At 50.9% G+C, this 27,035-nt stretch overlaps 1 protein-coding gene across 1 annotated transcript; it reads right to left on the bottom strand.

The window, feature by feature from the left end:
* Nucleotides 1-19,733: 19,733 nt before the first annotated feature.
* On the bottom strand, nt 19,734-27,022 carry LOC129847580 (aggrecan core protein-like). The gene is made up of 6 exons (XM_055915327.1): nt 22,185-27,022; nt 21,215-21,432; nt 21,056-21,112; nt 20,858-20,951; nt 20,585-20,758; nt 19,734-20,464 (listed from the first exon to the last, which is right to left on the bottom strand). The coding sequence occupies exons 1-5, from the start codon at nt 25,831-25,833 to the stop codon at nt 20,586-20,588; spliced, it is 4,191 nt and encodes a 1,396-aa protein (XP_055771302.1). The 5' UTR covers nt 25,834-27,022; the 3' UTR covers nt 19,734-20,464; nt 20,585.
* Nucleotides 27,023-27,035: the final 13 nt, after the last annotated feature.

Genomic DNA, 27,035 nt, shown 5'->3' with positions numbered 1-27,035 from the left:
TGAATGAGGCACTGATGACGTAATCAGTCTACCTTCAAAACGAGGTGCACCAAAGACAGTCTTGTGTGTCAAAGCGTACTCATCTGCCAACACTGCTGCCTGGGCCAATGTCACCACTTTCTGTTCATTTAAATGAACTACAATTCTATCAGGGAGGTTGCTTTTAAAATCCTCCAACAGCATCAACTCCCGAATATCAGCAAAGGTGTTAGCTTTGCTGGCTGAACACCATCGATTAAACAGAGACTCTTTGTCCCTAGCAAACTCAACAAAAGTACGGTGAGAGGGTTTCTTGTGGTTCCTGAAGCGCTGTCTATAAGCTTCAGGCACCAACTCATAAGCCCGCAACACGGTAGTTTTAACTGTTTCGTAATGTAAACTGTCTTCCAGGGAGAGAGCAGCTACTACTTCCTGGGCTTTCCCAGACAATTTACATTGTAACAGGAGCGGCCAAACCTCAAGTGGCCAATGTAGCGCAGCGGCCACACGCTCAAACGCAGAGAAATAGGAATCAACTTCCGACTCTCTGAATGGTGGGACTAAAGCTATATTTTTACTTACATCAAAGTGGGCTTGATGCTGAGCAGCTTTTGGAGTCGTACTGGAGCCAGCTTCTATCTCCAGTTGTCGGATCCTCACCTCCTTGTCGGCTTCTATTTTCCTAATTTCAAGATCAAAATGCATTTGTCTCTCTTTATCTTTTTGCTCCATTTCTAACCGGGCCAGCCTCACCTTCAGCCTAGCGGTCCCGTCTGAACGACCTGAAGCAGAAGATAAAGGATCGAATCGAGGCAATGTAAAGGGGGTACGAGCAACCCCTTCCTCTGCCCTGTACTCCGACTTGGCATCGGAAAGTCTACCCGTCTCCTCTCCTTTCAATGAGAGAATTCTTTCTCTTACTAATCCCTCCCTGACTAGCAGCAAAAGCTCAGCCTTTAGGGCTTTCTCAGGGATAACAAATCCATAATGGTCAGCTATAGCTAAAAGGTCTACTTTTCGAAACCTCACCAAACAATCAATAGAGGGCGCATCAATGAACTTGGAGATGGCTGAGGCAGCCATCTTGTACACAGCAATTTACTGAACACACAAACTAAACAAGTCATCCAAACTCACAACCTACCATCACACCTCAATCACTAACCACAGAGAGCTCAGTGCAGCAGGGTCCGGTGGGTTTAATGGAATCCCGGATGAGCCCCCATTATGTTACGCACGCCTCTGAGAAGAGGGAACGTAACACACACACACACACACACACACACACACACACACACACACACACACACACACATATGCATACGCATACGCATACGCACACGCACACGCACACGCACACGCACACGCACACGCACACGCACACACACACACACACACACACATACACACACACACATACACACATGAAGATTATATGTAGAAGTATTACTCACACACCAAACAGCCAAGGGGACTATATAGTCATACACATGAACATGAACAATTACTGTATCGTCAGTCATACACCAGTGAGAGACTACACAGAGTATCAGGCCTCATGACTAAACTATACCAGTCACTGTGTTCTGTAATATGTATTCAAGTCTACATACTACCCCTAAATTCTTAGGGATAGGGGGCAGTATGAGGGTTTGGATGACTGAGATGCCCAAAGTAAACTGCCTGTTACTCAGGCCCAGAAGCTAGGATATGCATATAATTCATAGTAAAGGATAGAAAACACTAAAGTTTCTAAACTGTTAAAATAATGTCTGTGAGTATAACAGAACTGATATGGCAGGCAAAAGCCCAAGGAGAATCCATACGGAATTTATTTTCTTTGAGGTCACCACTCATTGAAATGGCTGTCTAGGGAAACATCAAAGGAATACCTCCGAGATTGCAGTTCCTAGGGCTTCCAGAAGATGCCAACAGTCTTTAGAAAGAGTTTCAGGCTTGTTTTTTGAAAAATGAGCTAGAATTCGTAGTTTTCTAGGTGGCTCCCAACTACCCCTAACCCACCCACCCTTCCATTAATACATACAGTTGAAGTCGGACGTTTACATAAACTTAGGTTGGAGTCATTAAAACTCGTTTTTCAACCAGTCCACAAATTTATTGTTAACAAACTATAGTTTTGGCAAGTCGGTTAGGACATCGTCTTTGTACATGACACAATTAATTTTTACAGCAATTGTTTACAGACAGATTACTTCACTTACAATTCACTGTATTGCAATTCCAGTGGGTCAGAAGTTTACATACACTAAGTTGACTGTGCCTTTAAACAGCTTGGAAAATTCCAGAAAATGATTTCATTGCTTTGGAAGCTTCTGATAGGCTAATTGACATCATTTGAGTCAATTGGAGGTGTACCTGTGGATGTATTTCAAGGCCTACCTCCAAACTCAGTGCCTCTTTACTTGACATCATGGGAAAATCAAAAGAAATCAGCCAAGACCTCAGAAAACAAATTGTAGACCTCCACAAGTCTGGTTCATCCTTGGGAGCAATTTCCAAACGCCTCAAGGTTCCACATTCATCTGTACACACAATAGTACGCTTGTATAGACGCCATGGGACCACGCAGCCGTCATACCACTCAGGAAGGAGACGCATTCTATCTGAACTTACTTTGGTGCAAAGTGCAAATCAAATCAAATCAAAAGTGCAAATCAATCCCAGAACAACAGCAAAGGACCTTGTGAAGTTGCTGGAGGAAACAGGTACAAAAGTATCTATATCCAGAGTAAAACTAGTCCTATATCGACATAACCTGAAAGGTTGCTCAGCAAGGAAGAAACCACTGCTCCAAAACCGCCAGACTACGGTTTGCAAATGCACATGTGTGTAACGATCGTTGTTGGAATTAATGGACCAAAGTGCAGCGTGGAAGGCATCCATCATTTTTATTAATGTGAACCAGCAACAAAACAATAAAGAGTAACAAAATGAAACATTCAGCTTTGTAGGGCTAAAAAGCAACAATACAAAATCAAGATCCCCCAAAAAACAGGTGGGAAAAGGCTGCCTAAATATGATCCCCAATCAGAGGCAACGATAGACAGCTGCCTCTGATTGGGACCCATACCAGGCCAACATAGAAAAGAAAAAACTAGACTACCCACCCTAGTCACACCCTGACCTAACCAAAATAGGGAAATAAAATGTTCTCTCAGGTCAGGGCGTGACAATGGGGACAATGATCGTACTTTTTGGAGAAATGGTGATGGCTACTGGTGTTGGTGGACAAATAAAAGATGGTGGATTATGCTAATGTGTTTTTAGGTAATAGATGTACATCTTTACATATTGTGTCTTCCCTGTAAAACATTTTAAAAATCGGAAATGTTGACTGGATTCACAAGATCTGTGTCTTTCATTAGCTGTATTGGACTTTAATGTGTGAAAGTTAAATATTTTAAAAATATATTTTTTTTGAATTTCGCGGCACTGGTTTTTCAGTGGGGGGGGGGGGTGTGTGCCGCTAGCGCCACGCTGATCCTAGACAGGTTAAGGACAACAAAGTCAAGGTATTGGAGTGGCCATCACAAAGCCCTGACCTCAATCCTGTAGAAAATGTGTGTGCAGAACTGAAAAAGTGTGTGCGAGCAAGGAGGCCTACAAACCTGACTCAGTTACACCAGCTTTGTCGGGAGGAATGGGCCAAAATTCACCCAACTTATTGTGGGAAGCTTGTGGAAGTCTACCTGAAACGTTGGACCCAAGTTAAACAATTTAAAGGCAATGCTACCAAATACTAATTGAGTGTACGTAATATTCTGACCCACTGGGAATGTGATGAAATAAATAAAAGCTGAAATAAATCAGTCTCTCTACTATTATTCTGACATTGTAACACTTCCAGTGGTGGAATAAAAGAGTCAGGTGCAGAGAGCAGGAATATCTTCAACGAGTGGATATTAATTTCCTTATAGAAATAACCTGCAATACGGCGACGCCACACAAAACACTGGGCGCGTAAAGAATACTGTCCAAGGAAAAATGTATCACAGAAATCCACTACTGAACACCACCAACACGAAACAGAAAAACAAGCCCGCACAAAAGTCAGCGGGCAAACTGGGTTTAAATAACCCCTAACCTAAACACACAACAGGTGAAACAAATTAGACCAACTCAAAAGAAAACAGAAAAGGGGATCGGTGGCAGCTAGTAGACCGGAGACGACGACCGCCGAGCGCCGCCCGAACGGGAAGAGGCACCATCCTCGGCGGGATTCGTAACAGTACCCCCCTCCCGACGCGCGGCTCCCGCAGCGCGCCGACTCCGGCCTCGAGGACGACCCGGAGGGCGAGGAGCAGGGCGCTCCGGATGGAGGCGGTGAAAGTCCCTCAAAAGGGACGGATCCAAAATGTCTCCCACCGGTACCCAGCATCTCTCCTCCGGACCGTACCCCTCCCAGTCCACGAGGTACTGCAGGCCCCTCACCCGGCGTCTTGAGTCCAGAATGGCTCGTATCCTATGCGCCGGGGACCCCTCGATGTCGAGAGGGGGAGGAGGGACCTCCGGTACCTCACCTTCCTGCAGGGGACCAGCTACCACAGGCCTGAGGAGAGACACATGAAATGAGGGGTTAATACGATAGTAAGAGGGAAGTTGTAACCTATAACACACCTCGTTTATCCTCCTCAGGACTTTAAATGGCCCCACACACTGCGGCCCCAGCTTCCGGCAGGGCAGGCGGAGGGGCAGGTTTCGGGCCGAGAGCCAGACGCTGTCCCCTGGTGCGAACACAGGGGCCTCACTGCGGTGGCGGTCAGCTCTCCTCTTCTGCCGTTCACTGGCCTGCTTGAGAGAGTCCTGGACCGCTCGCCAGGTCTCCCTAGAGCGCTGTACCCACTCCTCCACCGCAGCAGCTTCAGTCTGGCTCTGATGCCACGGAGCCAGGACCGGCTGGTACCCCAGTACACACTCGAAGGGCGACATGTTCGTTGATGAGTGGCGGAGTGAGTTCTGGGCCAACTCCGCCCACGGGACGTACCTCGCCCATTCTCCTGGCCGGTCCTGGCAATACGACCTCAGAAACCTACCCACCTCCTGGTTCACTCTTTCCACCTGCCCATTACTTTCGGGGTGATACCCAGAGGTGAGGCTGACCGAGACCCCCAGACGCTCCATAAACGCCCTCCATACCCGGGACGTGAACTGGGGACCTCGATCAGATACGATATCCTCCGGCACCCCGTAATGCCGGAAGACGTGGGTAAATAGAGCCTCCGCAGTCTGTAGGGCCGTAGGGAGACCAGGCAATGGGAGGAGATGACAGGACTTAGAGAACCGATCCACAACGACCAAAATGGTAGTGTTCCCCTGAGATGGAGGAAGATCCGTCAAAAAATCTACCGATAGATGAGACCATGGCCGTTGTGGAACCGGAAGGGGTTGTAACTTCCCCCTCGGTAGGTGCCTAGGAGCCTTACTCTGAGCGCATACCGAGCAGGAGGAGACATAGAGTCTCACGTCCTTAGCCAAGGTGGGCCACCAGTATTTCCCTCTAAGACCACGCACTGTCCTCTCCACCCCCGGATGACCCGAAGCAGGTAGTGTGTGAGCCCACCGAATCAATCGATCACGGACACCAAGCGGTACGTACCTAAGGCCAGTCGGACACTGGGACGGCGCAGGTTCTACCCTCAACGCCCGCTCGATGTCCGCGTCCACCTCCCATACCACCGGAGCCACCAGACAAGAGGCGGGAAGGATGGGAGTCGGATCGATGGGCCGGTCATCCGTGTCATAGAGACGAGGCAGCGCGTTGGCCTTAGTGTTGAGGGAACCTGGTCGGTAAGAGATCGTAAATCTAAAACGAGTAAAGAACATGGCCCACCTCGCCTGACGCGGATTCAGTCTCCTCGCCTCTTGGATATACTCCAGATTGCGATGGTCAGTCCAGATGAGAAAAGGGTACTTAGCCCCCCCAAGCCAGTGTCTCCACACCTTCAGGGCTTTTACCATAGCTAGTAGCTCCCTGTCCCCCACATCATAGTTCCGCTCCGCCGGACCCAGCTTCTTAGAAAAGAAAGCACAGGGACGGAGCTTCGGTGGCGTACCCGAGCGCTGTGATAGCACGGCTCCAACACCAGCCTCGGACGCATCCACCTCCACTATGAACGCTAATGAAGGGTCCGGATGCGCCAACACGGTAGCCTCAGTAAACCGTGCCTTCAACTGGTTGAAAGCTCCCTCTGCCTCGGCCGACCACTGTAGACGCACCGGCCCTCCCTTTAGCAGTGAGGTAATGGGGGCCGCCACTTGGCCAAAACCCCGGATAAACCTCCGGTAGTAATTGGCAAACCCTAAAAACCGCTGCACCTCCTTTACCGTGGTTGGAGTCGGCCAATTACGCACGGCGTTAACGCGATCACTCTCCATCACCACCCCTGAGGTGGAAATGCGATAACCCAGGAAGGAAACGGCTTGCTTGGAGAACACACATTTCTCAGCCTTGACGTATAGGTCATGCTCCAGCAGCCTCCCAAGGACCCTGCGCACCAGGGAGACATCCGCGGCGCGTGTAGCAGAATAGATCAAGATGTCATCAATATACACTACCACACCCTGCCCGTGCATGTCCCTGAGAATCTCATCTACAAAGGATTGGAAAACGGCTGGAGCATTCTTTAACCCATACGGCATGACGAGGTACTCATAGTGGCCTGATGTGGTACTAAACGCTGTTTTCCACTCGTCTCCTCCCCGAATACGCATGAGATTATACGCACTCCTGAGATCCAGTTTTGTGAAGAAACGTGCTCCGTGGAATGATTCCACCGCCGTAGCGATGAGAGGTAGCGGATAACTAAATCCCACTGTGATTGAATTTAGACCTCGATAATCAATGCACGGACGCAGACCTCCCTCCTTCTTTCTCACAAAATAGAAACTTGAGGAGACGGGTGACATGGAGGGCCGAATGAACCCCTGTCTCAGAGCTTCCGTGACATATGTCTCCATAGCCAACGTCTCCTCCTGTGACAAGGGGTACACATGACTCCTGGGAAGTGCAGCGTTCTCCTGGAGGTTTATCACGCAATCCCACCGTCGATGAGGTGGTAATTTGGTCGCTTTCTTCTTACTAAAAGCGATAGCCAAATCGGCATATTCTGGGGGAATGCGCACAGTGGAAACCTGGTCTGGACTCTCCACCGAGGTGGCACCGATGGAAACTCCCACACACCTACCTGAACACTCCTCTGACCACCCCTGAAGAGCTCCCTGTCTCCAGGAAATGAGGGGATTGTGAATGGCTAGCCAAGGAACCCCCAACACCACTGGAAACCCAGGTGAATCAATAAGGTAGAAACAAATCTGCTCCCTATGATCCCCCTGCGTTACCATGTCCAGCGGAATCGTGGCCTCCCTGATCAGCCCTGACCCTAGCGGTCGGCTATCTAAGGAGTGCACAGGGAAAGGAGGGTCTATCTGTACCAACGGAATACCCAACTTACGGGCTAGACCGCGATCCATAAAACTCCCAGCTGCGCCTGAGTCTACAAGCGCCTTATGCTGGAGAGAAGGGAAAAACGCAGGGAAAAAAATAACCAAAAACATGTGACCGACAGGAAGCTCTGGGTGAGTCTTGTGCCTACTCACCTGGGGTGACCGAGGAGTATTCCGCCTGCCATCTCTACTCCCAGAGGCGCTCCTCCAACACCGGTCTGAAGTGTGTCCTCTCCTGCCACAATAGGTGCAAGAGAAGCCACCTCCTCCGGCCCCCCTAGATGCAGCCCCTCCCAACTCCATCGGAGTTGAAGCGGGAGGGCTGGGAGGTGGAACTGACAGGACCCCCTCTGAACGCCCGCGGGCAGCTAGCAGGTTGTCCAGTCGTATAGACATGTCAATTAGCTCATCGAGAGAGAGTGTAGTGTCTCGACAAGCTAGCTCCCGACGGACGTCCTCCCGAAGGCTACATCGATAATGGTCCATCAGGGCCCTGTCATTCCACCCCGCACCAGCAGCCAAGGTCCGGAACTCCAAGGCAAAGTCTTGCGCACTCCTCGTCTCCTGTCTGAGGTGGAACAGTCGCTCACCCACCGCTCGGCCCTCCTGAGGGTGGTCAAATACGGCCCGAAATCGGCGGGTGAACTCTGGGTAGTGGTCTCGAACCGAGTCTGGGCCGTTCCAGACCGCATTAGTCCATTCCAGGGCTCTACCCGTCAGACAGGAGATGAGGAGGCTAACACTCTCCTCTCCAGAGGGAGTCGGATGAACGGTGGCCAAGTAGAGCTCCAACTGGAGCAAAAACCCCTGGCACCCAGCCACCGCTCCGTCGTACTCCCTTGGGAGCGCGAGACGCAATGCGCCTGAACCAGATGCCGACGTTGATGGAGAAGGTTGCGCCGTCTGGGAAGGAGCTGGTGTAGATGTCGGGATACCACTCCTCTCCCATCGTTCCATCCTCTCCATCATCATGTCCATTGCCGTCCCTATCCGATGGAGAACGGCGGTGTGATAAAGTACACGCTCCTCCATCGATGGAAGAGGGGTGGTTGCTGCTTCTGCTGACTCCATTTAATGGTGCGGGCTTCTGTAACACTTCCAGTGGTGGAATAAAAGAGTCAGGTGCAGAGAGCAGGAATATCTTCAACGAGTGGATATTTATTTCCTTATAGAAATAACCTACAATACGGCGACGCCACACAAAACACTGGGCGCGTAAATAATACTGTCCAAGGAAAAATGTAACATCAACTGATCTCTGGGTTTACACATACACGCTGAGATTTCTGACTGTCCTTTCAAAGACTGGTCACACATATACTGATTACTTTTAAGAGTATTCTGGTTATAGTGTCTCTCTCTCGTGCGTGTATGTGTGTGTGTGTGTGTACTTGTGTGTGTGTGTGTGTGTGTGTCTCTGCGTGTGAGTGTGTGTGTGTGTGTGTGTGTATGAGAGAGAGAGAGAGAGAGAGAGAGAGAGAGAGAGAGAGAGAGAGAGAGAGAGAGAGAGAGAGAGAGAGAGAGAGAGAGAGAGAGCGAGAGAGGATGAGGGTGAGATGAGAGATGAGAGATGAGAGGGAGAGTAAATGAGAGAGGAAGAGAGAAGACAAAAAGAGAGATAAAGGAACTTGAGATCTCCAGTCTTTCCTCCGGCCCTCTGAGAGCAGTGTAAACATCAATCTGTTCCCTTAGTAACGCTACAGAGAGCAGAGGCTTCTGGGAGAGAATCCTACCCACCAACCTCGCCCCCCTTCCCTATTAGACCTGCCATCTCACGACCCAGACCACCCTTCTTACTGTATCACCCAGCCTCCATCTCACTACCATCAACCACCCTCTTTACTGTATCACCCATCCTCCATCTCACGACCCCGACCACCCTTCTTACTGTATTACCCAACTTCCATCTCACGACCCCGACCACCCTTCTTACTGTATCACCCAGCCTCCATCTCATGACCCACGACCACCCGTCTTACTGTATCACCCAGCCTCCATCTCACGACCCCGACCACCCTTCTTACTGTATCACCCAGCCTCCATCTCACGACCCCGAGCACCCTTCTTACTGTATCACCCAGCCTCCATCTCACTACCACCAACCACCCTCTTTACTGTATCACCCAGCCTCCATCTCACTGCCACCAACCACCCTCTTTACTGTATCACCCAGCCTCCATCTCACGACCCCGACCACCCTCCTTACTGTATGACCCAGCCTCCATCTCACTACCACCGACCACCCTCTTTACTGTATCACCCAGCCTCCATCTCAATACCACCGACCACCCTCTTTACTGTATCACCCAGCCTCCATCTCACTACCACCAACCACCCTCTTTACTGTATCACCCAGCATCCATCTCACTACCACCAACCACCCTCCTTACTGTATTACCCAGCCTCTATCTCACTGCCACCAACCACCCTTTTTACTGTATCACCCAGCCTCCATCTCACGACCCCAGACAAACCTCTTTACTGTATCACCCAGCCTCCATCTCACGACCCCAGACAACCCTTCTTACTGTATCACCCAGCCTCCATCTCACTGCCACCGACCACCCTTCTTACTGTATCACCCAGCCTCCATCTCACTGCCACCGACCACCCTCTTTACTGTATTACCCAGCCTCCATCTCACTACCACCAACCACCCTCCTTACTGTATCACCCAGCCTCAATCTCACGACCCCAGACAACCCTTCTTACTGTATCACCCAGCCTCCATCTCACTAGCACCAACCACCCTCCTTACTGTATCACCCAGCCTCAATCTCACGACCCCGACCACCCTTCTTACTGTATCACACAGCCTCCATCTAAATACCACCAACCACCGTCTTTACTGTATCACCCAGCCTCCATCTCATGACCCCAGACAACCCTTCTTACTGTATCACCCAGCTTCCATCTCACTACCACCGACCACCCTCCTTACTGTATCACCCAGCCTCCATCTCACTGCCACCGACCACCCTCTTTACTGTATCACCCAGCCTCCATCTCACTGTCACCAACCACCCTCTTTACTGTATCACCCAGCCTCCATCTCACAACCCCCGACCACCCTTCTTACTGTATCACAAAGCCTCCATCTCACTACCACCAACCACCCTCCTTACTGTATTACCCAGCCTCCATCTCACTGCCACCAACAACCCTCTTTACTGTATCACCCAGCCTCCATCTCACTGCCACCGACCACCCTCCTTACTGTATCACCCAGCTTCCATCTCACTACCACCGACCACCCTTCTTACTGTATCACCCGGCCTCCATCTCACTACCACCAAACACCCTCCTTACTGTATTACCCAGCCTCCATCTCACTGCCACCAACAACCCTCTTTACTGTATCACCCAGCCTCCATCTCACTGCCACCGACCACCCTCTTTACTGTATTACCCAGCCTCCATCTCACTACCACCAACCACCCTCCTTACTGTATCACCCAGCCTCAATCTCACGACCCCAGACAACCCTTCTTACTGTATCACCCAGCCCCCATCTCACTAGCACCAACCACCCTCCTTACTGTATCACCCAGCCTCAATCTCACGACCCCGACCACCCTTCTTACTGTATCACACAGCCTCCATCTAAATACCACCAACCACCGTCTTTACTGTATCACCCAGCCTCCATCTCATGACCCCAGACAACCCTTCTTACTGTATCACCCAGCTTCCATCTCACTACCACCGACCACCCTCCTTACTGTATCACCCAGCCTCCATCTCACTGCCACCGACCACCCTCTTTACTGTATCACCCAGCCTCCATCTCACTGTCACCAACCACCCTCTTTACTGTATCACCCAGCCTCCATCTCACAACCCCCGACCACCCTTCTTACTGTATCACAAAGCCTCCATCTCACTACCACCAACCACCCTCCTTACTGTATTACCCAGCCTCCATCTCACTGCCACCAACAACCCTCTTTACTGTATCACCCAGCCTCCATCTCACTGCCACCGACCACCCTCCTTACTGTATCACCCAGCTTCCATCTCACTACCACCGACCACCCTTCTTACTGTATCACCCGGCCTCCATCTCACTACCACCAAACACCCTCCTTACTGTATTACCCAGCCTCCATCTCACTGCCACCAACAACCCTCTTTACTGTATCACCCAGCCTCCATCTCACTGCCACCGACCACCCTCCTTACTGTATCACCCAGCCTCCATCTCACTGCCACCGACCACCCTCCTTACTGTATCACCCAGCTTCCATCTCACTACCACCGACCACCATTCTTACTGTATCACCCAGCCTCCATCTCACTACCACCAACCACCCTCTTACTGTATCACCCAGTCTCCATCTCACTACCACCAACCACCCTCTTTACTGTATCACCCAGCCTCAATCTCACAACCACCGACCACCCTCCTTACTGTATCACCCAGCCTCCATCTCACTACCACCAACCACCCTCTTTACTGTATCACCCAGCCTCCATCTCACTACCACCAACCACCCTCCTTACTGTATTACCCAGCCTCTATCTCACTGCCACCAACCACCCTCTTTACTGTATCACCCAGCCTCCATCTCACGACCCCAGACAACCCTCTTTACTGTATCACCCAGCCTCCATCTCACTGCCACCAACCACCCTCCTTACTGTATCACACAGCTTCCATCTCACGACCCCAGACCACCCTTCTTACTGTATCACCCAGCCTCCATCTCACTGCCACCGACCACCCTCTTTACTGTATTACCCAGCCTCCATCTCACTACCAACCAACCACCCTCGTTACTGTATCACCCAGCCTCAATCTCACGACCCCGACCACCCTTCTTACTGTATCACCCAGCTTCCATCTCACTACCACCAACCACCCTCCTTACTGTATCACCCAGCCTCAATCTCACGACCCCGACCACCATTCTTACTGTATCACCCAGCCTCCATCTCAATACCACCAACCACCGTCTTTACTGTATCACCCAGCCTCCATCTCACGACCCCAGACAACCCTTCTTACTGTATCACCCAGCTTCCATCTCACTACCACCGACCACCCTCCTTACTGTATCACCCAGCCTCCATCTCACTGCCACCGACCACCCTCTTTACTGTATCACCCAGCCTCCATCTCACTGCCACCAACCACCCTCTTTACTGTATCACCCAGCCTCCATCTCACAACCCCCGACTACCCTTCTTACTGTATCACCCAGCCTCCATCTCACTACCACCAACCACCCTCCTTACTGTATTACCCAGCCTCCATCTCACTACCACCAACCACCCTCTTTACTGTATCACCCAGCCTCCATCTTACGACCCCAGACAACCCTTCTTACTGTATCACCCAGCTTCCATCTCACTACCACCGACCACCCTCCTTACGGTATCACCCAGCCTCCATCTCACTGCCACCGACCACCCTCTTTACTGTATCACCCAGCCTCCGTCTCACTGTCACCAACCACCCTCTTTACTGTATCACCCAGCCTCCATCTCACAACCACCAACGACCCTCCTTACTGTATTACCCAGCCTCCATCTCAGTACCACCGACCACCCTCCTTACTGTATCACCCAGCCTCCATCTCACTACCACCAACCACCCTCCTTACTGTATCACCCAGCCTCCATCTCACTACCCCCGACAACCCTCCTTACTGTATCACCCAGCCTCCATCTCACTACCACCGACCACCCTCTTTACTGTATCACCCAGCCTCAATGTCACTGCCACCAACCACCCTCTTTACTGTATCACCCAGCCTCCATCTCACTACCACCGACCACCCTCTTTACTGTATCACCCAGCCTCCATCTCACTGCCACCAACCACCCTCCTTGCTGCATCACCCAGCCTGCATCTCACTGCCACCAACCACCCTCCTTACTGTATCACCCAGCCTCCATCTCACTACCACCGACCACCCTCTTTACTGTATCACCCAGCCTCCATCTCACTGTCACCAACCACCCTCTTTACTGTATCACCCAGCCTCCATCTCACTACCACCAACCACCCTCTTTACTGTATCACCCAGCCTCAATCTCACTACCACCAACCACCCTCCTTTCTGTATTACCCAGCCTCCATCTCACTACCACCGACCACCCTCCTTACTGTATCACCCAGCCTCCATCTCACTACCACCGACCACCCTCTTTACTGTATCACCCAGCCTCAATCTCACTGCCACCAACCACCCTCTTTACTGTATCACCCAGCCTCCATCTCACTACCACCGACCACCCTCTTTACTGTATCACCCAGCCTTCATCTCACTGCCACCAACCACCCTCTTTACTGTATCACCCAGCCTCCATCTCACTACCACCGACCACCCTCTTTACTGTATTACCCAGCCTCCATCTCACTGCCACCAACCACCCTCGTACTGTATTCCCCAGCCTCCATCTCACAACCCCCGACCACCCTCCTTACTGTATCACCCAGCCTCCATCTCACTACCACCGACCACCCTCCTTACTGTATCACCCAGCCTCCATCTCACTGCCACCAACCACCCTCCTTACCGTATCACCCAGCCTCCATCTCACTGCCACCAACCACCCTCCTTACTGTATCACCCAGCCTCCATCTCGCTACCACCGACCACCCTCTTTACTGTATCACCCAGCCTCCATCTCACTGTCACCAACCACCCTCTTTACTGTATCACCCAGCCTCCATCTCACTACCACCAACCACCCTCTTTACTGTATTACCCAGCCTCCATCTCACTGCCACCGACAACCCTCCTTACTGTATCACCCAGCCTCCATCTCACTACCACCGACCACCCTCTTTACTGTATCACCCAGCCTCCATCTCACTGTCACCAACCACCCTCTTTACTGTATCACCCAGCCTCCATCTCACTACCACCAACCACCCTCTTTACTGTATTACCCAGCCTCTATCTCACTGCCACCGACAACCCTCTTTACTGTATCACCCAGCCTCCATCTCACTGCCACCAACCACCCTCCTTACTGTATCACCTAGCCTCCATCTCACTGCCACCAACCACCCTCCTTACTGTATCACCCAGCCTCCATCTCACTGTCACCAACCACCCTCTTTACTGTATCACCCAGCCTCCATCTCAAAACCCCAGACCACCCTTCTTACTGTATCACCCAGCCTCCATCTCACTACCACCAACCACCCTCCTTACTGTATCACCCAGCCTCCATCTCACTGCCACCAACCACCCTCTTTACTGTATCACCCAGCCTCCATCTCACTGCCACCAACCACCCTCTTTACTGTATCACCCAGCCTCAATCTCACTACCACCAACCACCCTCTTTACTGTATCACCCAGCCTCCATCTCACTGCCACCAACCACCCTCCTTACTGTATCACCCAGCTTCCATCTAAATACCACCAACCACCCTCCTTACTGTATCACCCAGCTTCCATCTAAATACCACCAACCACCCTCCTTACTGTATCACCCAGCCTCCATCTCACTACCACCACCTTCCTTACTGTATCACCCAGCCTCCATTTCACTGCCACCAACCACCCTCCTTACTGTATCACCCAGCCTCCATCTCACTACCACCAACCACCCTCTTTACTTTATCACCCAGCCTCCTTCTCACAACCCACGACCACCCTTCTTACTGTATCACCCAGCCTCCATCTCACTGCCACCAACCACCCTCCTTACTGTATCACCCAGCCTCCATCTCACTGTCACCAACCACCCTCTTTACTGTATTGCCCAGCCTCCATCTCACTGCCACCAACCACCCTCCTTACTGTATCACCCAGCCTCCATCTTACTGCCACCAACCACCCTCCATACTGTATCACCCAGCCTCCATCTCACTGTCACCAACCACCCTCTTTACTGTATCACCCAGCCTCAATCTCACAACCACCGACCACCCTCCTTACTGTATCACCCAGCCTCCATCTCACTACCACCAACCACCCTCTTTACTGTATCACCCAGCCTCCATCTCACTACCACCAACCACCCTCCTTACTGTATTACCCAGCCTCTATCTCACTGCCACCAACCACCCTCTTTACTGTATCACCCAGCCTCCATCTCACGACCCCAGACAACCCTCTTTACTGTATCACCCAGCCTCCATCTCACTGCCACCAACCACCCTCCTTACTGTATCACACAGCTTCCATCTCACGACCCCAGACCACCCTTCTTACTGTATCACCCAGCCTCCATCTCACTGCCACCGACCACCCTCTTTACTGTATTACCCAGCCTCCATCTCACTACCACCAACCACCCTCGTTACTGTATCACCCAGCCTCAATCTCACGACCCCGACCACCCTTCTTACTGTATCACCCAGCTTCCATCTCACTACCACCAACCACCCTCCTTACTGTATCACCCAGCCTCAATCTCACGACCCCGACCACCATTCTTACTGTATCACCCAGCCTCCATCTCAATACCACCAACCACCGTCTTTACTGTATCACCCAGCCTCCATCTCACGACCCCAGACAACCCTTCTTGCTGTATCACCCAGCTTCCATCTCACTACCACCGACCACCCTCCTTACTGTATCACCCAGCCTCCATCTCACTGCCACCGACCACCCTCTTTACTGTATCACCCAGCCTCCATCTCACTGCCACCAACCACCCTCTTTACTGTATCACCCAGCCTCCATCTCACAACCCCCGACTACCCTTCTTACTGTATCACCCAGCCTCCATCTCACTACCACCAACCACCCTCCTTACTGTATTACCCAGCCTCCATCTCACTACCACCAACCACCCTCTTTACTGTATCACCCAGCCTCCATCTTACGACCCCAGACAACCCTTCTTACTGTATCACCCAGCTTCCATCTCACTACCACCGACCACCCTCCTTACGGTATCACCCAGCCTCCATCTCACTGCCACCGACCACCCTCTTTACTGTATCACCCAGCCTCCGTCTCACTGTCACCAACCACCCTCTTTACTGTATCACCCAGCCTCCATCTCACAACCACCAACGACCCTCCTTACTGTATTACCCAGCCTCCATCTCAGTACCACCGACCACCCTCCTTACTGTATCACCCAGCCTCCATCTCACTACCACCAACCACCCTCCTTACTGTATCACCCAGCCTCCATCTCACTACCCCCGACAACCCTCCTTACTGTATCACCCAGCCTCCATCTCACTACCACCGACCACCCTCTTTACTGTATCACCCAGCCTCCATGTCACTGCCACCAACCACCCTCTTTACTGTATCACCCAGCCTCCATCTCACTACCACCGACCACCCTCTTTACTGTATCACCCAGCCTCCATCTCACTGCCACCAACCACCCTCCTTACTGTATCACCCAGCCTCCATCTCACTGCCACCAACCACCCTCCTTACTGTATCACCCAGCCTCCATCTCACTACCACCGACCACCCTCTTTACTGTATCACCCAGCCTCCATCTCACTGCCACCAACCACCCTCTTTACTGTATCACCCAGCCTCCATCTCACTACCACCAACCACCCTCTTTACTGTATCACCCAGCCTCAATCTCACTACCACCAACCACCCTCCTTACTGTATCACCCAGCCTCCATCTCACTACCACCGACCACCCTCCTTACTGTATCACCCAGCCTCCATCTCACTACCACCGACCACCCTCTCTTACTGTATCACCCAGCCTCCATCTCACTGCCACCAACCACCCTCTTTACTGTATCACCCAGCCTCCATCTCACTACCACCGACCACCCTCTTTACTGTATCACCCAGCCTTCATCTCACTGCCACCAACCACCCTCTTTACTGTATCACCCAGCCTCCATCTCACTACCACCGACCACCCTCTTTACTGTATTACCCAGCCTCCATCTCACTGCCACCAACCACCCTCTGTACTGTATTCACCCAGCCTCCATCTCACAACCCCCGACCACCCTCCTTACTGTATCACCCAGCCTCCATCTCACTACCACCGACCACCCTCCTTACTGTATCACCCAGCCTCCATCTCACTGCCACCAACCACCCTCCTTACCGTATCACCCAGCCTCCATCTCACTGCCACCAACCACCCTCCTTACTGTATCACCCAGCCTCCATCTCACTACCACCGACCACCCTCTTTACTGTATCACCCAGCCTCCATCTCACTGCCACCAACCACCCTCTTTACTGTATCACCCAGCCTCCATCTCACTACCACCAACCACCCTCATTACTGTATCACCCAGCCTCCATCTCACTGCCACCAGACAACCCTCCTTACTGTATCACCCAGCCTCCATCTCACTACCACCGACCACCCTCTTTACTGTATCACCCAGCCTCCATCTCACTGCCACCAACCACCCTCTTTACTGTATCACCCAGCCTCCATCTCACTACCACCAACCACCCTCCTTACTGTATCACCCAGCCTCCATCTCACTGCCACCGACCACCCTCTTTACTGTATCACCCAGCCTCCATCTCACTACCACCAACCACCCTCCTTACTGTATCACCCAGCCTCCATCTCACTGCCACCAACCACCCTCCTTACTGTATCACCCAGCCTCCATCTCACTGACCACCAGACCACCCTCTTTACTGTATCACCCAGCCTCCATCTCAAGACCCCAGACAACCCTTCTTACTGTATCACCCAGCCTCCATCTCACTACCACCAACCACCCTCCTTACTGTATCACCCAGCCTCCATCTCACTGCCACCGACCACCCTCTTTACTGTATCACCCAGCCTCCATCTCACTGCCACCAACCACCCTCTTTACTGTATCACCCAGCCTCAATCTCACTACCACCAGACCACCCTCTCTTACTGTATCACCCAGCCTCCATCTCACTGCCACCAACCACCCTCCTTACTGTATCACCCAGCCTCCATCTCACTACCACCGACCACCCTCCTTACTGTATCACCCAGCCTCCATCTCAATACCACCAACCACCCTCTCTTACTGTATCACCCAGCCTCCATCTCACTACCCCAACCACCCTCCTTACTGTATCACCCAGCCTCCATCTCACTGCCACCAACCACCCTCCTTACTGTATCACCCAGCCTCCATCTCACTACCACCAACCACCCTCTTTACTGTATCACCCAGCCTCCATCTCACGACCCCAGACCACCCTTCTTACTGTATCACCCAGCCTCCATCTCACTGCCACCAACCACCCTCCTTACTGTATCACCCAGCCTCCATCTCACTGCCACCGACCACCCTCTTTACTGTATTACCCAGCCTCCATCTCACTGCCACCGACCACCCTCCTTACTGTATCACCCAGCCTCCATCTCACTGCCACCGACCACCCTCCTTACTGTATCACCCAGCCTCCATCTCACTACCACCAACCACCCTCTTTACTGTATCACCCAGCCTCCATCTCACTACCACCAGACCACCCTTCTTACTGTATCACCCAGCCTCCATCTCACTACCACCAACCACCCTCTTTACTGTATCACCCAGCCTCCATCTCACTGCCACCAACCACCCTCGTTACTGTATCACCCAGCCTCCATCTCATTGCCACCACCACCCTCCTTACTGTATCACCCAGCCTCAATCTCACTACCACCAACCACCCTCTTTACTGTATCACCCAGCCTCCATCTCACTGCCACCAACCACCCTCGTTACTGTATCACCCAGCCTCCATCTCATTGCCACCACCACCCTCCTTACTTTATCACTGTCAGCACATCATTACCAGCATCTGCCCTCTCCTCTCCTCTCCTCTCCTCTCCTCTCCTCTCCTCTCCTCTCCTCTCCTCTCCTCTCCTCTCCTCTCCTCTCCTCTCCTCTCGTCTCGTCTCGTCTCGTCTCGTCTCGTCTCGTCTCGTCGTCTCGTCTCCTCTCGTCTCCTCTCCTCTCCTCTCCTCTCCTCTCCTCTTGCCTCCCCTCCCCTCCTTCCCCTCTCCAATAATAAAAATAAAAATTAGATAGCCTCTGGCATCAGCAACAATCAGGCAGAATCAACCAGTATCAGGCATATTATACCCCAGCAACAGTCCCTCTCAGTATCACCCTACCCTCACCTCCCTGCCCCGCCCCCCCTTCTCTCTCTCCTCTTTGAGTCTTTATTAGATGTCAGCATCTCTCTTCTTCTCTTTGTCTGTAGAATAGATTAGCCTCAGGCTGGAAGAGAAGACAGGGGGAGAGAGAGAAGGAGGAGGAGAGAGAAAGGGAGGAAAGAGAACTTAAGGGAGAGAGGTTAAGAAGAAAAGAGGGAGAGAGGTTAAGAAGAAAAGAGGGAGAGAGGTTAAGAAGAAAAGAGGGAGAGAGGTACGTTAAGAAATATCCTGTAGTACTGCATTTTATTATTTTGTACAAAGCGTGCAAAACAAGACAGATACTAGGCTGCAACTGGGACAACATTTTGTTTTTGCAGGGGGGTGTTGTAAGGGGCTTAATACAGTTGTATTCCAGCCACTAGGGGGTACTCTGGTGAAGCCCATGGGAAATAAAGAAATATAGTTTAATTGAATTGGGAAGAGTAAGAATGAAAAACTAAAGAAAGACTGTAAACGGCTGTTACCTGTGCTAACATGATTAAAAGTGAAGTAAACCATACTTTTTGCGTTGTAGTTTATATGATAAGCTCATTGGAAGGGTAACATACACAGGATGTACATAAATGGGCATAAACACGTGACACAGAAAATAAAATATTGACATTTAGGAATTCAAAATGCATCTAAATATATTTCTTTCTGTCTATGGAATACATAAAAAATGTAGTTAAAAAAAATATATGTATAAAATATACTTGTTTGTACAGTAAGTAAATGTAGGAAATCCAAAATGCACAAAAATATGTTTTTGTGATGTCTATGTGTATAATATATACTTAAAATAATGCAGAAGCAATAAGCATTGTAAAGGATGATAGAACACATCAAATTAATGTGAACATGAGGACACAAAGGAGAGATTTAATTAAAAGATCATCTTTTAATACTTTTTTATGCTGAAGATTTTTAATGCTGAAAAATTCTATGTATGGCAAATCCACTCTGGGCAAATGGCCTGTTGGACAAAAATAAAAAATAGTTAACATCCTTGCTATTTTAGCCACTTGCTATGTTAAAGAAAAATCTCAGTTAATGATGAATGGATACAATTTGGAAGGATTTTCCAGAGTCATACCTCAGTAGGGTAGAGTGTCAGGTGGCACAACCATTGGTGCCATGAGGTCAACGTGTGAAGGAGGGAGCAAGCCAGAGAGCTGTCTAGGAAGCAGTCCAGGCCCATGGCTTGGAGGCTTTGAGTTGGTCCCATCATTGTAATGTATTGTAGGGTATTTGCTGCCCCATAGACCTGCTGGTAGTGGGAAAGCTGTTAGCAGGAGACCACCAGGGACATCTATGATCGGCTGACACAGTCTTGGTTAAACCACATGAATTCTAAAGCAATATTCACCTGCTTTCATAGAGTAAGGATTCACTCCTTTGGGGCCAGTGTTCCCCTGATATCCATATGTCCCCATCGGTGGAGGTGGTGGTACACACTTGTTCTGTAAAACACATCAACACATTTTCCAAATTGTTAGTAATATTATCACAGTTGAAATGCAATGGTTGTTCACTGTTTTTAATTTCATTGAATTTAAGTGTGTACCTCAGCCTTGGGCTCAGTTTTGTTAACCCATCTGTGCAGAGTTGGATCCCAGACAATCTGAGGAAGAAGATGTTAGCAATGTGAAGCAAGCCACAATAAAAAAAATTATCCACTCAATTGTCTCTACATAGAATATAGTGTTAAGAACCAGTTCCTTACAGATCTGTCTTTGTCCTCAGGTAGATGAACCTCCTTCTTATTAAATCTTCCCCTCCCAAAAACCCAGCTGAGCCAGCCTCCACTGTTATTGTGAACAGCAGGGGTCTCGGGCTCAGCCACCGGCCGGCTGCCAGTCTGGCACTGAGAAGTGGCCTCGGAGTGTTCCGGCTTGGTGATGGACATCATAGCAGGATGCTCAACATATCTAAGTCGGACATCTGTAATAAGTGGGAGAAGTCAGGCCACTCTGCTCATGTCACCATACAGAACAATTACTAGCTGACAGGTAGAAATGTCTGGCTCTGATACTCTGTTACAACCCAATCTTAACCTACACGCAGTCACAGGGATTACAGGGAGGTTACTCCAGGATTCTGCGATCGCATTGTTTTGGTTGCAAAATCAACAATTCCCTGCATATTATGCGAGGGCTTACAAATTTGACCAATCGCCAAACTATTTCTGCATAAAATAGTCACATCATCACAATATTATCGCATAGAACTGACCCATTACCACAGTACAAAAAGAGGGCTCGCAATTTCAACCAATCACCGCACATTTACTGCATAATATGGTTCAATCAAGCCACACATCAACACAGTTTTTTCCCTTGTCAGCGCATTTTTGCAACTAATTGGACAAAACAATTGCATATTGCTATGCAAAATGTCATTATTTTGCTGCAAAATATTTATCCGCAAATATCAAAAAAATCCATGCGAAATCCTGGAGAGATTCACTGGAGTATGAAAATGTATACACTCACTACTTTAAGTCGCTCTGGATAAGAGCGTCTGCTAAATGACTAAAATGTCAAAGTAAAATGGAGCTAAACCTGTTTTATGTAGAAAATGCATGAAATTATTACAGATATACACTCACATGAGCCATACATTTAACCTATCACAACTTATTATCAAGCTATCACAATGGTAATTTCTTTACTAATTAGGAAAGTTTAAGTGACCTCTTCTCTTGGAATAGAAATCCACAGGTGGAGTACACGCTGCACCATCCCATTTCCACAGTGGTGCCACCATGGGGATGATGGGAGGTGGTTGTGGATGATTGTGTCCATTCTTCACAGGGACACTGGTTGTGAGGAAAATCTCCTCCCTCTCTGCAGGGACACTAGCCTTTGGGACGATCCACTCCCTGTGCGCAGGGACGCTGGCCTTCTGGAGGATCAACTCCCTCTGTGCAGGGATGAGGCCTGATGCTCGGAGGATCTCCTCCCTCTGCGCAGTGATGCTAGCTGCTGAGAGGATCCCCTCCCTCTGTACAGGGACACTGGCTGTTTGGAGGATCCTCTCCCTCTGTACAGGGATGAGGCCTGATGCTCGGAGGATCTCCTCCCTCTGCACAGTGATGCTAGCTGCTGAGAGAATCCCCTCCCTCTGTACAGGGACACTGGCTGTTTGGAGGATCCTCTCCCTCTGTGCAGGGATGAGGCCTGATGCTCGGAGGATCTCCTCCCTCTGCACAGTGATGCTAGCTGCTGGGAGAACCCCCTCCCTCTGTGCAGGTACACTGGCTGTTTGGAAGATCCCCTCCATCTCAGCAGAGACACTTGCCTTTGGGACAATCCCCTGTCTGTGCGCAGGGACGCTGGCCATTGGGACGATTCCCTTCCTCTGCGCAGTGACACTGGCCATCAGGAGGATCAACTCCTTTTGTGCAAGGATGAGGCCTGATGCTCTGAGGATCTTCTTCTTCTGCGCAGTGATAGAAGATGCTGGAAGAATCCCTTCCCTCTGTGACGGGATGAGGCCTGATGCTCGGAACATCTCCTCCCTCTGAGCAATGATGCTAGGTGCTGAGAGAACCCCCTCCCTCTGTGTCGGGATGAGGCCTGATGCTCGGGGGATCTCCTCCCTCTGTGCAGTGATGCTAGCTGCTGAGAGAATCCCCTCCCTCTGTACAGGGACACTGGCTGTTTGGAGGATACCCTCCGTCTGTGCAGGGACACTGGCTGTTTGGAGGATACCCTCCCTCTGTGCAGGGACACTGGCTGTTTGGAGGATACCCTCCGTCTGTACAGGGACACTGGCTGTTTGGAGGATACCCTCCCTCTGTACAGGGACACTGGCTGTTTGGAGGATCCCCTCCGTCTGTGCAGGGACACTGGTTGTTTGGAGGATACCCTCCCTCTGTGCAGGGACACTGACTGTTTGGAGGATCCCCTCCCTCTGTACAGGGACACTGGCTGTTTGGATGATCCCCTCCCTCTGTACAGGGACACTGGCTGTTTGGAGGATACCCTCCGTCTGTACAGGGACACTGGCTGTTTGGAGGATCCCCTCCCTCTGTGCAGGGACACTGGCTGTTTGGAGGATCCCCTCCCTCTGTGCAGGGACACTGGCTGTTTGGAGGATCCCCTCCCTCTGTGCAGGGATGAGGCCTGATGCTCGGAGGATCTCCTCCCTCTGCACAGTGATGCTAGCTGCTGAGAGAATCCCCTCCGTCTGTACAGGGACACTGGCTGTTTGGAGGATACCCTCCCTCTGTACAGGGACACTGGCTGTTTGGAGGATCCCCTCCCTCTGTGCAGGGACACTGGCTGTTTGGAGGATCCCCTCCCTCTGTGCAGGGACACTGGCTGTTTGGAGGATCCCCTCCGTCTGTACAGGGACACTGGCTGTTTGGAGGATCCCCTCCCTCTGTGCAGGGACACTGGCTGTTTGGAGGATCCCCTCCCTCTGTGCAGGGACACTGGTTGTTTGGAGGATACCCTCCCTCTGTGCAGGGACACTGGTTGTTTGGAGGATACCCTCCCTCTGTGTCGGGATGAGGCCTGATGCTCGGAGGATCTCCTCCCTCTGTGCAGTGATGCTAGCTGCTGAGAGAATCCCCTCCCTCTGTACAGGGACACTGGCTGTTTGGAGGATACCCTCCTTCTGTGCAGGGATGAGGCCTGATGCTCGGAGGATCTCCTCCCTCTGTGCAGTGATGCTAGCTGCTGAGAGAATCCCCTCCCTCTGTACAGGGACACTGGCTGTTTGGAGGATACCCTCCCTCTGTACAGGGACACTGGCTGTTTGGAGGATACCCTCCCTCTGTACAGGGACACTGGCTGTTTGGAGGATCCCCTCCGTCTGTACAGGGACACTGGCTGTTGGGAGGATAACCTCCCTCTGTGCAGGGACACTGGCTGTTTGGAGGATACCCTCCCTCTGTGACGGGATGAGACCTGATGCTCGGAGGATCTCCTCCCTCTGCACAGTGATGCTAGCTGCTGGGAGAACCCCCTCCCTCTGTGCAGGTATACTGGCTGTTTGGAGGATCCCATTCCTCTCAGCAGAGATACTAGCCTTTGGGACAATCCCCTCCCTGTGCGCAGGGACGCTGGCCATTGGGACGATTCCCTTCCTCTGCGCAGTGACACTGGCCATCAGGAGGATCAACTCCTTTTGTGCAAGGATGAGGCCTGATGCTCTGAGGATCTTCTTCTTCTGCGCAGTGATAGAAGATGCTGGAAGAATTCCTTCCCTCTGTGACGGGATGAGGCCTGATGCTCGGAACATCTCCTCCCTCTGAGCAATGATGCTAGGTGCTGAGAGAACCCCCTCCCTCTGTGTCGGAATGAGGCCTGATGCTCGGAGGACCTCCTCCCTCTGTGCAGTGACACTGGCTGTTTGGAGGATCCCCTCCCTCTGTGCAGGGATGAGGCCTGATGCTCGGAAGATCTCCTCCCTCTGCGCAGTGATGCTAGCTGCTGAGAGAATCCCCTCCCTCTGTGCAGGGACACTGGCTGTTTGGAGGATCCCCTCCGTCTGTACAGGGACACTGGCTGTTGGGAGGATACCCTCCCTCTGTACAGGGACACTGACTGTTTGGAGGATACCCTCCCTCTGTGCAGGGACACTGGCTGTTTGGAGGATACCCTCCGTCTGTACAGGGACACTGGCTGTTGGGAGGATACCCTCCCTCTGTACAGGGACACTGGCTGTTTGGAGGATAACCTCCCTCTGTGCAGGGACACTGGCTGTTTGGAGGATACCCTCCGTCTGTACAGGGACACTGGCTGTTGGGAGGATACCCTCCCTCTGTACAGGGACACTGGCTGTTTGGAGGATACCCTCCCTCTGTGCAGGGACACTGGCTGTTTGGAGGATACCCTCCCTCTGTGCAGGGACACTGGCTGTTTGGAGGATACCCTCCGTCTGTACAGGGACACTGGCTGTTTGGAGGATACCCTCCCTCTGTACAGGGACACTGGCTGTTTGGAGGATCCCCTCCGTCTGTACAGGGACACTGGCTGTTTGGAGGATCCCCTCCGTCTGTACAGGGACACTGGCTGTTTGGAGGATACCCTCCCTCTGTACAGGGACACTGGCTGTTTGGAGGATACCCTCCCTCTGTGCAGGGACACTGGCTGTTTGGAGGATACCCTCCCTCTGTACAGGGACACTGGCTGTTTGGAGGATACCCTCCCTCTGTACAGGGACACTGGCTGTTTGGAGGATCCCCTCCCTCTGTGCAGGGACACTGGCTGTTTGGAGGATAACCTCCCTCTGTGACGGGTTGAGGCCTGATGCTCGGGGGATCTCCTCCCTCTGCACAGCAACTTCGGCTGCTGTGATGATCTGCAGGTATAATATAGAGAATATAGTCATTCCCTAAAAAATCAACCACTTGGAATCTATAACATCATTGACACATACACTGAGTGTATTAAACATTAAGAACACCTTCGCTTTCCGTGACATAGACTAATCAGGTGAAAGCTATAATCCCTTATTGATGTTCATTGTTAAATCTTCTTCTCAGTGTAGATGAAGGGGACGAGGCAGGTTAAAGATTGATTTTTAGACAATTGAGACATGGATTGTGTATGTGTGTCATTCAGAGGGTGAATGGGCAAGACCAAAGATTTAAGTCCCTTTGAACAGAGTATGGTAGTAGGTGCCAGGCGCACCGGTTTGTCTCAAGAACTGCCATGCTGTTGGGTTTTTCCCGCTCAACAGTTTTCCCTGAGTATCAACAATGGTCCACCACCAAGGGGGAGGGCAACTCAATAGGAAGGTGTTCTTAATGTTTTGTTCACTCAGTGTAGATCAATCCCTAGCATATACTTTCATTTGTATGTGTACGATACTGTAAATACACAAATTATATTAATGTTATCTACAATATATTATAATACCGTAAGCCTCCCCGCTGCAGGGGCATTTCCTCCAACAATTTTGAGCTGATTTTCTTCACTTTAGCAATATTTTGTATCTTTGTTAATTTTCACATTTATTGTGTTTGGAATGGCACTGTTACTACAGGAGATGATGCTATCATAAAGTATTTGATGTAAGTATGTAGGATAATTACCCATAATGCTCACTGACTGGACATTCAAAATTACCATGGCAATTATTGACGCATTAACATGCAATCGGAAACTTGGAAGCTCAGAGTTAAAATGAATGTAAGTTATCAGTGTAAAGCTTCCTACTGGTTGATTCTGATACTTCACAAGTGGGAAACTTGAAATCATCACTCCATAACGAGTTAGCGAGTCAGAAATGTCAGAATTTCCTAGTTCCGACTTGAAGGGCCTTCTATAATGTAGGGCCGGTCAGTAACCAAATAATTTTACTGTGTCCAATCGCACACAGACTTTTATGGTCACACAAGTTGCCACCGGTGGATTCAAAATGAGTAGCCTAACAATTATTTACATGGCCCCATGTACATTTGAAACCAAATGATTTTTCTGTGAGAAATCAATAATAGTTGCACACATAGGGTAACAGTGAGCAATTGACAGTGAGCAATGAGCAAGATAAGCATAGACGGGAAGTTGACAATAGCTTATTATTAGTGT

The sequence above is a fragment of the Salvelinus fontinalis genome, unplaced genomic scaffold, assembly GCF_029448725.1.
Source record: "Salvelinus fontinalis isolate EN_2023a unplaced genomic scaffold, ASM2944872v1 scaffold_0878, whole genome shotgun sequence".
Taxonomy (NCBI): domain Eukaryota; kingdom Metazoa; phylum Chordata; class Actinopteri; order Salmoniformes; family Salmonidae; genus Salvelinus; species Salvelinus fontinalis.
Note: the sequence above shows the minus strand (reverse complement) of the source record. Positions and strands in the feature narration are given on the sequence as shown.

Coding starts and splice junctions, on each gene's coding strand:
- LOC129847580 (XM_055915327.1), bottom strand. CDS start 25,833: ATGACTATATTCTCTATATTATACCTGCAGATCATCACAGCAGCCGAA. Junction 20,952..21,055: donor AAACTGAGCCCAAGGCTGAG/GTACACACTTAA, acceptor TGTGTTTTACAG/AACAAGTGTGTACCACCACC. Junction 20,759..20,857: donor TCCTTACTCTATGAAAGCAG/GTGAATATTGCT, acceptor TCCCACTACCAG/CAGGTCTATGGGGCAGCAAA.